General features: G+C 47.7%; 1 protein-coding gene across 1 annotated transcript in view; it reads left to right on the top strand.

Moving 5' to 3' along the window:
- The window catches only part of NCAN (neurocan), a gene marked incomplete at its 5' end in the record, with an annotated part of 45,545 nt that extends 35,626 nt beyond the window's left edge, over positions 1-9,919 (top strand). Inside the window, 5 exons of the mRNA XM_088149898.1 lie at positions 2,007-2,165; positions 4,454-4,536; positions 5,737-5,881; positions 8,207-8,389; positions 9,771-9,919. Coding sequence (XP_088006024.1) covers positions 2,007-2,165; positions 4,454-4,536; positions 5,737-5,881; positions 8,207-8,389; positions 9,771-9,919 — 719 coding nt within the window. The remainder of the gene's footprint in view (positions 1-2,006; positions 2,166-4,453; positions 4,537-5,736; positions 5,882-8,206; positions 8,390-9,770) is intronic.
- Between the last annotated feature and the right edge of the window lie 4,184 nt (positions 9,920-14,103).

The following is a 14,103-nucleotide window of genomic DNA, read 5'->3' on the forward strand; positions in this document are numbered from 1 at the left end:
GGCAGATGGGTGAGTCAAAAAAGTCAAAATGGCAGCCGAGACTGTGGGATCAAAGCCCTGCCTCTTTTGTGCTTGTGTTGTGCACAAGCCACACGTAGAAGGGGGAAGGGCTTCATTTGCTGGGTCGCAACGGCCATGCTGATTTTTTTTACACACACACATCCAAGGATGCGCCACCATGTCTTTGTTCCTTTGATCTCCAGAGTAGGATTTCTGACTGGATCTTGGAGTCCAGTGATCTTCTAGGGCAGCCATCCCCAACCTGGTGCCCTCTCAATATGTTGTTGTTGTTGCTATGGCAGGTCACATAGTCAGCCAGATGTTTAGACTGGATTTGGCATTTTTATCCACCGATCGAGTCCTTCCCAAGAACCTGGGATAGGCAGATGTGGTTGTGTGATGGTTTGATGGAGTTAAAGGTATCGTTGTAGGATATAAGCGGTTCCAAGTAAAGCTGCCTTTTGCAATTGACTGGTGGTGATTTTGTCAGTGCTGATGGTCTTCAGGTGGTGCTCCAGATGTTTTGGGATTGCACCTAAGGCGGCTATAACTATTGGTACTCTCTTTGCTTTCTTTTTACATAGTCATTGTACTATTCTTATTGTGGTTGTTGTTATTATTATTATGTGCCATCAAGTCATTTTTGACACCTAGCAATCACATAATTCCTGGGAAACCTAGCATACTGGCTGGGAAACCTAGAAATTGATTTACAGGCAGTCCTCATTTAGCAACTGCATTGTTTAGCGACTGTTTGCAGTTACGACAGTGATGAAAAAGTAACTTTGTGACCAATCCTTGCATTTATGACCTTCTCAGATCTGTAAAGCAAAGTAAAGATGAAGTAAGATCATAAGTCCAGTTGCAGTTTCATTTAGCAACCACTTCACATAACGACTGAGTTGCTGGTCCTAATTGTGGTCGCTAAACAAGAATGACCTGTATTAAATCAATTTATGGGGCATCCATTCACTAGAGAACTCTGGGTGGTTAATAAGACATGAAAAACAATAGTTAACAACAACAACAATAAAAACAGACATACAATCTGGCTGTCAAACCCCATCCTACCATCTCCTAAGATGAGCACATCTAATATCCTGGCCTGAATGCCCAGGGGAAAAATCAGATTTTTAATGCCTTCTGAAAGGCTAGCAAAGTCGGGGGCAGGGGTGTTTGCAGGGAGAGGGTCAAAAAAGTCAAAATGGCAGCCACAATCTTGCAGTCAAAACCCTGCCCATTTTTTATGTACATTGTGATATGGAAAAGGACCAGGGCTTTGATCACATGTTGGTGGCCACCATCTTGACTTTTTAAACCCCACTCTCCTTGTGGACACCCCTGGTTGGGGCCAACTGGTGGAGAGATTGTTCCTGAGGTTGGGCAATGTCACAGAAAATGGGCTTCCTAGGTCCAGTCCGACGACATTAATGCAGGGAAGCGAGCTATAGCATGCTCGGCCTGGAAGAGCATGTAGGACGGGGCATGATGACCAGAGACAGGCAGTCCCACAACTCAAGCCCCAAATAAAAGTGGAGGGGGAAAATCTGTCCTAAGGCTTTTTCTGTGTGTGCCTTCAAGTCAGTGTTGACTCCTGGAGACTGCCTGGACTAGGTCCTGCAGTTTTCTTGGCAAGTGGTTTGCCCTTGCCTGCTTCTTCCTAGGGCTGAGAGAGGGTGACTGGCCCAAGGTTTGTGCCTAGGCAGGACTAGAACTCAGGGTCTCCCGGTTTCTAGCCCGGTGCCTTTAACCACTGCACCCAACTGGCTTCTTTCCTAAGATGTAACCTTAAGACATTGGCTCTAGCATTAATGGGGGGAGACTCATTAGTGCCCTTCATCCCATTCTGGGTTGCACGTCCCAGAGAATGCCATCGTGGCCACACCGCTTCCCGGTGTGATAATACCTTCCAACAGCTCTTACGTTCGTCTGTTGCAAATTGGTGCGCTTTTAAAAAAGAAAATAAAGCTGACCTTTGTTAGCTGTATGCTTTTTCCTTCCTTCAGACACAGAAGGCTGCGATCATACCTGGCGTAAGTTCCAAGGTCACTGTTATCGCTACTTCGCCCATCGGCGCTCTTGGGAAGACGCAGAGAGGGACTGTCGACGGAGGTCAGGACACCTGACCAGCATTCATTCCTGGGAAGAACATAATTTCATTAGCAGTAAGTTGGAAGTTGGGAGAAGAAGGGAGGGAGGGAGGGAGCCACAGCAAGAGATGGAAGTCAAGTTTCGGTGCAAGGCTAGGTTCACACATTACAGACCGTGGTTATCGCATAACCCGTTTTCGGGGTTCACCCGAGACATGAAAGCTGAAACCCACAAACAGTCTGAACTGGCAGAACAGGCAAATTTAATGTACCAACCTAACTAACCAAGCTTAGCATGTCATACAAGTGCACCCCTAAGTCTTTAATTGAGCTGGTGGCGGCTTCATGTGAATTTGACCTTGGGAAGCAACCTGTGGATTGATAACCATATTTTGCCAACGAACAGAAAGAAAGGGACCCTCGTTTTGTAGGAAGAGGAAAAATTGTACCCCCCCCAAAAAAAGTCACAGCAGCCATGGAATCACTGGAAAGGCGCAGCTTAACCCTAAAACATTGCTGGTTTATATGAACCCTTGACCCCAGCAAGATCCCCCCAATTCCTGAGCAAGTTGCTGTGCTCACAATGCAGCGAGGAACCTGAAACAGCACTCTTAGGAATTTGGACTGGATAGCAACTAAGGGCTTTCGGTTATTATATGCACCTTCCTGAGAGCTGTATAGAAATAAGTATTAATGAACCTCCTTCAATATTTTGTCAGCAGTATCTGATTCTCTGCTCACCAGAGAAAGTACCCTGGAATCTAACCCAGAAATGGCACTACTAAATTATGGATGTTGTAAAAGAAGTCCTTGCTGGATGAAAGGGGGAAAAGGGGGGGTGTTGTCAGACCACAGCTGCAAAATAACGGTGAAAGAAGCTTGAAACCATCTGAGTCGGAGCACAGAGATCATCTGGTGCTGCCGTCCAAATGCCTGATTGGGCCAAACCCCATGATTATTATTCATACAGATCCGGGCCATTTTCTTGGCAAGATTTTTAGAATTGTTTTGCCGTTGACTTTTTTCCTAGGGCTGAAAGGGTGCGACTGGCCCAAAGCCACCCAGTTGGCTTTTGGCTTTCGTGTCTAAGGCTGGACTAGAACTCATGCACCCCTGCCTTCTAATCAAGGGTCTTTAACCACTAGACCAAACTGGCTCTCGGGTTTTTTTGTGTGATCAATGGGAGAGATGCTCTGTTTAAAACGTTAGCATGGATATATAAAGGGCTGTTCTGCAGACTTTGGCTTCTTCTTGAGGCTTCTGGACTTAAGTATGGGAAATGAGTGTATCCGTCAGCCCTACAAAATAGACTAGACTAAGAAACCGATGCCACATAGGTCAGTATTACTTTTATCGGAAGACCTATAATAACAGCATCTTGCAAGTCTGAATGTGTTTCCCCTCCATGTGAACTAGGGAGGGGTTTGCCTGAGATGTTTTCTCACGTTACTTTCTTTGCCCGGGTTCAACCCCCTCTTATCTGTTCTTTGCCTTGGTAGTGGCTCTTCCTCCTGTCCTTCAAGGCCATTCCCTCTTCTCTCTACAGCATCTTGTCTTCATGTGTGAGAACCCCAAAGTATTGCACTACAGATTAATTTGACACGTTATATCGATTTGCCTGCCTGTTTCCCATGGTTTGGGGTTCCCTTACACAACACACTGAGGGCTCCCCACAAACAGACACATCTGGTTTTCTAGATATTCTCTGGAAAGTGGAAGCGACACAACTTTCTAGACCACGCCCTGCCTGTTGGTTCTTCACCGGCAAATGAACTGGTGGAGAAGAGATCATTCTGTTCCTCCCTAGAAAAACCAATTAAAAGCAGTGTAGCAATCATTTGAAAAACTCTAGTCGTGTCATTATTACAGGAAGAGAAAGATGTTAAAACTGTGAAACACTGGGGGGGGGCAGGGGTGTCAGCCGGCTGCAGTCAAAATCATCAAGATGGTGCCATTAATCACACCGCTGTGGCCACATCTTGGTTTTTTTGACCATGGCCTCTGGACTCCCCTGGAGGAGGGTCCCCTATTGCATAGTCAGGCCTCCTTAGAGGGAGGGAGGGTAATTTTTTTAGCTCAGTAGCCAAGGCAATCATATCCAGATGGCAGCAAAGGCTCTGTGTCTCTTTGCAGCCATCTAGTGGTTGTCCTGTTATTTGCAGCCCTGATATGCAGCCCTCCCCCTCTTCACCTCCCCATCCCACAAGGGTCTCTTTCAGCAACATCCCACTGAATCCACCATACTCCATTTGATTGGAGCCACCTATAAACAGCTGCCAATCCATAAGCAAAGCAATAAACCAGGAAGAACTCACGCCCCTGAGAAATGCATTTCTGTTACTCCAAACTCTTCTCCCTTTCAGGCCTCGGCCACGAGAACACATGGATCGGCCTCAATGATCGTATCGTGGAGCAGGATTTCCAGTGGACAGATAACACTGGATTGGTGAGTTTGTGGAAGAGGAGATTCCTCTCCAGTCTGGATCGATGTGCCTGTTTTGCATGCTGAAGGTAGGAATCTTTGGTGTTTTCTGAGCTTGGTCGTTTGTTTGCAGACGTTTCATTACCCAACTAGGTAACATCATCAGTGTGAATGAGTGTGGGGTTGCTCTCTGTTTATATGCAGTAGCTTGCCCTGCCAGTGTTGGTGGGGTTGTGGTTTTCTCCTTGGTAGTTCCTTGATTAGAGTATTGTTTTCAATCAAGCAGACAATCATACAGAAAACAATACCCTAATCAAGGAACCCCACACTCGCTAGCACTGATGATGTTACCTAGGCAGGCAATGAACCATCTGCAAGCAAACGACCAAGTTCAGAGAGCACCAGGGAGTCCACAGTTCAACCCTGAGCTACAGATATTCTCTTCTATTGGATGCTGAAAGTCCCTGGGTCGAGTCCTGCCAATTCAGGCAGCCAAGGAGCAGTTAGGAAATTCTCCCAAGGTCTGCTGCCTGTTGGAACAGACCACCCCAAGCTAGATGGAAGAACCAAGTGCTTTAACCAGCCTGGCATAGTGCTAAAGCCCTTGCCTTGCAGACAACAGTTCCCAGAGTTGAGCTTGGTGGCCTCCCCTTGAAAAGGACCTGGGGATGGAAAAAGCCTTTTCTGCCTGAATCATAGCAAGCTGCAGCCCGTTGAGAGAATATAGGAATGCACGGGCAAATTGATGTTCCGCTCTCGATGATGCTGGGCGGCTCACCACAATCAAAGTCAATCAATAAAAATAAAAGGTGGCAAGTGCAATGAAGCGAGGGGTCACCAGGTACGGTAAAACAGTCCAAGTGGTACCACGATGGTGCGATCAAAGCACCACCTGCTTTTTATGTGCATCCCATGTGTAGCGCACATAAAATACAGGCGGAGCTTTGATTCTACTGTGGTGGCCGCCACCTTGACTTTTTTGTCCATACCCTGTAGACACCACGATGTGATGGAAATAGCACAAGACATTTCCCCACTACCATAGAGGTGCCAGGGAGGCACATAACCCAAGCAGCAAATGATAAAAGCAGCATGGCACTGATGCAGTGCAAGTCCCACCCCTTTTGTGCATGCATGACCTAGGAGCTGATTAGAAGGAAGGGGCAATGAAGGTGCAACCCGGGAAACTATCTTTAACCCGTGCTACCCTTTGCTGTTCACTAGCAATACGAGAACTGGCGCGAAAACCAGCCAGACAATTTCTTTGCGGGCGGCGAAGATTGCGTGGTCTTGGTGTCCCACGAGACCGGCAAATGGAACGACGTTCCGTGCAACTACAAACTTCCATATGTCTGCAAAAAAGATACAGGTAATATTATTTACGTGTGCATTATTTTTCCAGTTCCTTCCTTGAGTGGAGCTTGGGAGAAACCCCATTGGCCATTGCTCAGTAGGGTTACGTTCCTATTTTCTTTCAGCCCTTCGAGGGAGGCCAGGCCAGGAAACAGACATCCCAAGAAATTCTAGAACTCTGCTTTGTTGATATCACCTCTAATAACAAAATCTTGAAAGTCTGACCGCATTTCTCCTTCCCTCCTTATATCGAAAAGGATCAAGCCGGGGCAATCTTGAGTTCTTTTCTCACAACTTCCTGTTTTCCTGGGCTAAGTTCACATTTTCACAGGTTGCCACCTATTTTCTTCAAAGCCATCTCAATACTCTTTGCCCCCTTCTTATACTCCAATCAGCTAAGGGGAGAAAGAGAAGCTTGGATCCAAGGTTTAGAAGCAAATATTGCCAGTCTGCGAGCTGGCCCCTTTCGCCTTCTAATTTCTGTTCCACCTGTGCTTGCGGAAAGATGCGTGTGGTCAAGAGGCCGCTTTTTCAGACTGTTTCCTGAAAAGAGTCTCTAGAAGGGGGGAAGGATAAAACAATACCCCCAAGGACTTTTTGAAATATGTGAGATCCTTTTTTTTCATACCACAGCAACCCATACTTACAGCTTCTTCAAAAAGAAGAGGGTGATTAAAGCTGTGGTTTTTCCTGCATCAGGGATTTTTTTCAAAAACCACCAGGCATTCTTACTCAGGGATCTTAATTTCTCTGCTTTCCAGCTGGTGGAGGCAGGAATGAAATAATCCCCTTTGGGCCTGTTTTCTCCGCCTTTGGTTCCCACTACGTTAATTTGCCTTTGAAATTCTCCCATTAAAACTATTAAGCCCCGCCGTTGCTTATTGGAAAAGTCACATTAACCTCCAGCTGTTTGTGACAAGCTTGAGAAATGGGTCTTCCAGTTCCAAAGCTAATGATATATTAGCTCTGATAAAAGTTGTTAATTAAATATAGAAATCCCCCTTCCCCACCTACCCGGAATTCTGGAGTATAGCTTGGTCCCCAAATGGAGCATTTGGCATCGGTTAGATTTATAAAGGTCCTAGAACATCTGAAGATATAAACAAATTGCTTAAGCGAAAAGAAAACCCCACGAGTGCGTCTTCAGAATTCAGATTATTTCTTTCTTTCAACCCAGATTTGTAAAGGATATCGTTCCTCCCCCCCTCCCCCCCCACATCTCTTACAATGATAAAATGCAGACTGTAAACCATCTGAGCCAGAGATTCATCTTGTTTGCTTATCACATTTTGTAGAGTGGAGCAATCTCAGGTTTGAATCAGCATCACTGAATGCAGAAATATCCACAGAGAGATTGAGTCTGATTAAATTCAGGAGGAAAACAGTGAGGTCAGCGTCAAGTTCAGCTCATTTCTTGGTGACATACATAGACACTTCCATGTCATTTTCTTGGCAACAGTATGAATATGTTTTACTTTTTAATGGATTTTTTACTCCCCTAGACCTTCCTGGAGATTTCCCATCCAAATACTAACTAAGCCTTACCGGACAGATTTTTGATATTAGCCAAGGTATTGTTACCTAACTGGGTTGAGAAGATTGCTACGATGGTTCTTCCGTTCAGTGGAGGCTAAATGAAACCTCCACATTCATGAACAGTATATCTCATGTGACCAGTTTTGTCCCCGTGGTCAGGAGTAGGGTGATAAAAGTGGTGAAGCTTGCTCAATTCTTCACTCTTAGTGCATTTGTAGATGAGTGCCCAGAAGCTCTCTTCAAGGTTACTGATACTTTTCAGAGGAAGGAATGAGTGGGAAGGTTCTTCTGCAGACTCCCGTGGCATGTCTGAAATGTCCATGCCAGGCCAGATCCCTTACATTTGCTGAAAGTTGGGAAACTCTTGGGCAGCGTCTTGGGAGATCATCTGGGCTCTTTGGAGCTTCTTGAGGCTGGAGATGTGGGTAGGGCCCTCCACGCAATGAGGTCCGTCCCCTTCCAGCTGCATCCCCATCCCTCTTGGCCGAGTGGGCAGCTGGGCAGGGCGCGAAGCTGTTCAGAAGGGTTGGGTGCTTCTTTGGGGTTGGGGTGCTCCCATCAGCCTCAGAGGAGAGGGTAGTGCCCCCAGGGCCAGTTTGAAAAGACTTCCAAGATGCACAATGTGAGTACAAAATCCGATCACCTTCACTTGTTGCTTTAGAACTTTTTCTTTCTACGCTTTTCAAAAACACGCACCCACGAAGTCGGTCGAGTGGTAGCGAACAGTGCGCTAAGCAGGCGTTGCGGGTCACAAAAAAGAAATGATTGTTACCGCTTCCCTCCACGACTTGTGTCGCCTTTGCAGTGCTGTGTGGACCGCCCCCTCTGGTGGAAAACGCTTCCCCCATCGGAAAGAAGAAGGAGAAGTACAGCGTCCACTCGACCATCCGATACCAGTGTGCGGAAGGGTTCCTCCAAAGACATTTGCCCACCATCAGATGTCACGTCAATGGCCTGTGGGAGAACCCCAAGGTCCTCTGCACAAAACGTGAGTCCTTGGAGTTTGCTCCAAGACCCCTTTGGGGGCTGCCCCAATCTGGACACCTGCCATCACTTTCAGGGACAAGGGTGGGAACTGCTGGTTGGAAACCTCCACTAGCAAATCCGTTCCTCTTTCTTCCTGCTCGCCCCCTTCGCTGGGCAGGACTTCAGTGGCCCTGGAGAAGAAAAGCTGGGAAAACACTTTCAGGGTCTTCAGCATCGCAATGAGCACCAGCACCTCCGGTCGACTGCGTGGGACTGTGAGGGCTCTTTGCTCGTTGGGATCAAAACAGATGGGAGAGGTTGGGTGGATGGGGCGGGGAAGGAAGGAAGGAAGGAAGGAAGGAAGGAAGGAAGGAAGGAAGGAAGGAAGGAAGGAAGGAAGGAAGGAAGGAAGGAAGGCAGGCAGGCAGGCAGGCAGGCAGGCAGGCAGGCAGGCAGGCAGGCAGGCACCAGAATATGTGGATCCGGGGAGAAAAGTTCTTGAAAAGTAAACCCTCCAGGTAATCTAGCTCAATTCCCGGTGAACATATGTACATGTTGATCTTCCTTTCTCCCTCCCTTCCTTCCTTTTCTCTACTTCCTGCTCCAATAGCGATGGGATTTCCTAGTGTCTCCCATCCAAGGTGTGACCAGGTCTGACCTGCTTTCTTTTCAAGATCAGCCAAGCTCAGTTGGGTGCTCCCACCTAAGTCAGGAAGCAAAATACTTCGTGGCAGGCACTGGGAGTAAATAGGTAGATGAATGAATACACAGTATGGATCAATGACTTTCTTATTTATTTATTTGATTTATAGCCCACTTTTGTATTGTACAACTCCAAGTGGTATTCATAATGCTTCTGCCTCCTCTTCTCACTACAACAACAGTTCTGTGGGGTGGGATAGGCTAGAAGAGTGGGACTGGCCCAAAGTCACCCAGCCAGCTTTCCAGACTAAGAGGGGACTAGTACTCACAGTCTCCTAGTTTCTAGTCCCACACTTTTGCCACTATGCCAAACTGGCTCTCAGTCTGTATTGTTTGCAGAGGCAACGTCTTTTAGAAGAGTTGAGTGCAGCTCAGCTCATCCTCATTTAGTGACCACATTTGGGACTCCCAACTTGGTTGTAAGCAAAGTGGGCACTAAGTGAAACCACAACTGGGCTTATGATCTGACTTCAGCTTTCCTTTGCTTTACAGACCTGCAAAGGTCATAAATGTGAGGATTGGTTGCAAAGTTACTTTTTCAACATGGTCGTAACTGCGAATGGTCACTAACCGAGGCAGTTGCTAAACGAGGGCTACCTGTATGTAGAACTGTGGGAGTAGCTAGTCCTAGTTGCACTTATCACCTAGCCTGGCCTGAGTGACTAATGCCTCCATCTCTCCTTGCCATTGATTCCATGTAGCCAGACGGTCTCACAGAACTCGGCGGCACCACCGTCACCATCGCCAGCACCGTCAGCATCACCATCACAAATCCCGCAAGGACCGGAGGAAACACCAGAAGCAGCGTCCAAAGCTGGACTGGGCGGAGGACGGCAGCAACTACTTTTAACCACTGACCCCAATGGAAGCACAAGCTTTGATCCCTTCCCCATTTCTCCAGCCCCCCCAATCTTCCTCCCGACACCCAGGATGCGACGGGTTTCCATGTGTGATGGGAATTGTTGATAGCCTTCTCTTCCCCTCTTGTATCTCTTCCCCAGGGCCCACCGCGGGATGGCACAGTTGTGTGCAAGGCACAGCCACTATGCATTCATGCAGGTACGCTGAAAACCTGGCGCTTTTAAAAAATTGTTAGCAGCCGTTCCAGTCAGGTCAGCATACTTCTCATGGCCCCCAGCCAAGCCCAGCTTTCTGAGAATTAGCTCTCATTTTTAAAAGAGAAGTTGCAAGACCTCCTCTTGGGTTGCAAAGATCTCCTGGAAAATGGGGGCTGAAAATTCAGAGGGGCAATCAGGATACCCATCGACTGGGGAGTTGGTTGGTTCTGCTTTGCACCTTCTCAGCACCTCGCCCTGAGCCTCTCCTTCCCACGGCCAACAGCATCAGAACACCTTCTACAAATTTTAGCGAGACAAGAACGGTTGCAATGCTTTGCCTAGATTTGCGTAATTTTAGAGAAGGTACAGGACGACACTTTTCTCAGCACAAGATTCCAATGGCCTATCTTGCCCCTTCCAAAGGTTTTGGTGTCCGATTCCCATCAGCGTAGGCACGATCAGGTGATGGGAATTGTAGTCCAACCTACCTGGAGGCAATCCAGTCCAGCTAGGTTGGGGACAGCTAGCTTAAGGCATCCACTCTGATGCCAGTTCTACTTGTTGCTACCTAGCCAGTTTCTGAACATCCTTACCCAAGAGATGGTGAGGCTGATTCTGTCACTTGCCATCTGCTCTCGGGCTGCATGACATCTGTCATTCCCACTTTTTAAAGAAATAGGTGCCTGTGACCCGGATCCTGTAACGGCATGTGGGAATGACCTTGGGAGGCAGGAGGGAGAGCCGCAGACTGGACAACCGGCATATAAACAATGTCTCAGCCCGCAGAAGGAGGGAGGGCGTGGGAAATGCACCGGTGGTCCAGTCTGCGGCTCCCCCCAAGGTCATCTCCACGTATCCTTAGCCATAGCATAAACCAGCTACAGTTAAGTGGCAAACCCTTCAAGGGAAACCCAGCTGTTCTTCCAGCAGGGTCTGGGTTTTTCATGAACTGGGACTCCTCCCCAGAGACCTCCAGTCCCACCTTTTCTGACCTCCTTTTTATTCCCTGGCTTCCTTGGAGCCTCCATTAGCTAAAAGGGCTGAAAGATGGGGAAGGAACAGACTAGCATCACCATCGTGGAATAGAAAACAGAGCAATTCTGTGGCGTCCTTGGGGTTCTCTGAGCTTGGTTGTTTTTCTTGCAAACGTTTCGTTACCCAGCTAGGTAACATCTTCAGTGCTAGAGTGGAGTGGGGTTTGCTCTCTGTTTATATACCGTGGCATGCCCTGCCAGTGTTGGTGGGGTGGGTGGGTTTGGTTTTATTTTTTCCCCTCTGATAGTTCCTTGATTAGGGTGTTGTTTACTGCTTGCTTGTGTGCCTGGTGGTAATCTCTGCTTATCTGGGTGATGATTGCTGGTGAGATGTTCTGGTCTTTTGTTTCCCTTGCTATTGTCTCTTTTGAACCCATGATTAGGGTATTGTTTACTGCTTGATTGTATGTCTGATTACCACCAGACATACAATCAGCAGTAAACAATACCCTAATCAAGGAACTCCAGGAGGAAAAAAATAAAACCAAACCAAAGCCACCCCCCCACCCCCACCAACACTGGCAGGGCATGCCACAGTATATAAACAGAGAGCAAACCCCACTCCATTCAAGCACTGAAGATGTTACCTAGCCGGGTAACGAAACGTTTGCAAGAAAACAACCAAGCTCAGAGAACCCCAAGGACTCCACAGTTCAACCCTGAGCTACACATATTCGCTTCTATTAGAGAGCAATTCAAATTCATTCTATTGCGGAAGGCTTTCATGGTCAGCATACAAAAGCCCCACACACACACACCACACACCCCCTAACCCCCCACCACACACCCCCAACCCCCCCCCCTCAGATCTCAAATACCCACAAAAGGGTCACATCATCCTGGGCACAGAGAGAACTGCTCCTGTCTGTGCTCCTGCCCTGTGAAGATGCCGGTCACAGATGCTGGCGAAACGTTAGGAAACAAAACTTCCAGAACACGGCCACACAGCCCGGAAGACCCACACCAGCCTTCCAATTCATTCATCTCCACCTCCAACAGAGCTGTAGCTCCATCTCCCCGATGGAGAGGCCCTTCCTTTTTTCTCCCTATGCCTCATCTTTCTCTTTCCTCCGACCTCAGCATGGCAAGCCAGTCGGGCTTCTTCCAGCCCCGTCTGGTCCTTTGCCTCAGTCCACTTTCTCACTGCAAAGTAGCTGGCGTTCGAGATGCTCCAAGGAGTCATGCATTTCCCACCGTGCCCCGCCACTCTGACATAGCACAACCTGGGGCCATTGGTGGGAGATGACAACGGATGCCGTCCAACCTAGCAGCTGCATTCACAGGACATCCTGGCCCTAGGAAGTCAGAGCCTGGAGCGTGATTTTAAAACAGGTCGGGAAGGTGTCAGATCTAGCGATGCTTTCCAAACTCTCCTCAGTCCATCTTTTGTCTAAATTTTGCAGATATTAGGAATTCTGCATTGTTCCCATTCTTAGGGCTACTATATCTAGGCTGCAAAACTCAAGTAACTCACTAAATCAGTGTTTCTCAACCTTAGCAACTTTAAGGCATGGGGACTTCAACTCCCAGAATTCCCCAGCCAGCATAGAATTCTGGGAGTTGAAGTCCCCACGTTTTAAAGTTGCTGAGGTTGAGAAACACTGCACTAGATGGCAGGAAGGCATCTGGGGTTTCTCTTTGTTGCCAACTGATGCCCATAAAGATTTATGCAACCCACATAATTGGTAGCCCTGCTAGTTCTTTGCCCTCCCCCCATAAGCACAAGTCCCTCTCTCAACAAAGTCCCATTGATCTAAATTTACTTTTCATTCAAACACAAATTAACTGACTAAAACTCCCCAAGTATGTAATAATTTCCCTTTTGGTTAGGTAAAAAAATTACCATTTGGTGGCCACAAATCAGCCCCCCACCAAGGTTTCTCTGGGGCTGGATGTAGCTTTAAAAGGGCAAGCTTTATTCCCAGAATAAAGTAAGGGAAGGAAGGAAATGTTGTCATCCTGAACCAGAAATGGGGAACTTTGAATCCCAGAGCATCTGCAGAGGGGATCAAAAAAGTCAAGTTGGTAGCTGTGATAAAGCCCCACCCTTTTTACATGGAATAAAACAGGGCGGGGCCTCAAAGAGCATAAATGTGGCCACCCTCTTGACTTTTTTGACCTTGTGACACTGCTGCGCCTGATCTCGGAATCCAACGCGAATCTCTTGAGCCAAAACATCTCGATTTTCTGTGTCACACCCCACTTTCCCCAGCATCAGCCCTTTGAGGTGGACTAGGTGAGGCGTCGGACACCAGAAGAAATGCTAAAATTCAACTTTGTTGTTATGGGGTATAATAACAGAAAATCTTGATTCGCTTTCCCTCCTCTTATACCCAAGCAAGCTGGTGGGGCAACCTTGAGTTTCTTCTTGCCTCTTCATGTCTTTCCAGGCTCAGCAGATGTTTCATAAGGGCTGTTGCATATTTGCTCCCAGGCTGTTTCCAGACTCTTCTACGCCCAGCCATCCTGGATACATTTTCTCCTGTTCGTTTTTTGGCACGATTACACCTATAACTCCACCCATGTTTGCATCTGGCTTTGCCCAGGGGCATTCCCAGGGAGGGTCAAAAAAGTCAAGATGGCAGCCCAGACTGCATGAAAGAAGCCCCGCCCCTTTTTTACATGCATCACAGAGCTTCAACCATGAAGCAGCAGCTGCCATCTTGACTTTTTTGACCCTCCCTGTGGACGCCCCTTGGTGATGTTGCTGCATGTGTTAATCAGAAGCTTGCAACCTCGTTTGCCACAATGGCCTTCTCTACAAACAAGGATCGAAAACTCCCTTGGTGGGCTCTGGGTGTCCTAAGGCCACAGTGGTGAAACCGTGGCCTTCCAGATCCGTGAGCATTACAACTCCCATCATCCCTGGCCACTAGATTGGATAAAACTCAGTCAACAGGGTGTTTTGTGAGCGGGGCAAGGCCGTAGGAGAATTGGCTGCC

The sequence above is a fragment of the Python bivittatus genome, unplaced genomic scaffold, assembly GCF_059951505.1.
Source record: "Python bivittatus isolate LINGU-HERP-01145 unplaced genomic scaffold, Pbiv_v1 ctg000580_np1212, whole genome shotgun sequence".
Lineage (NCBI taxonomy): Eukaryota > Metazoa > Chordata > Lepidosauria > Squamata > Pythonidae > Python > Python bivittatus.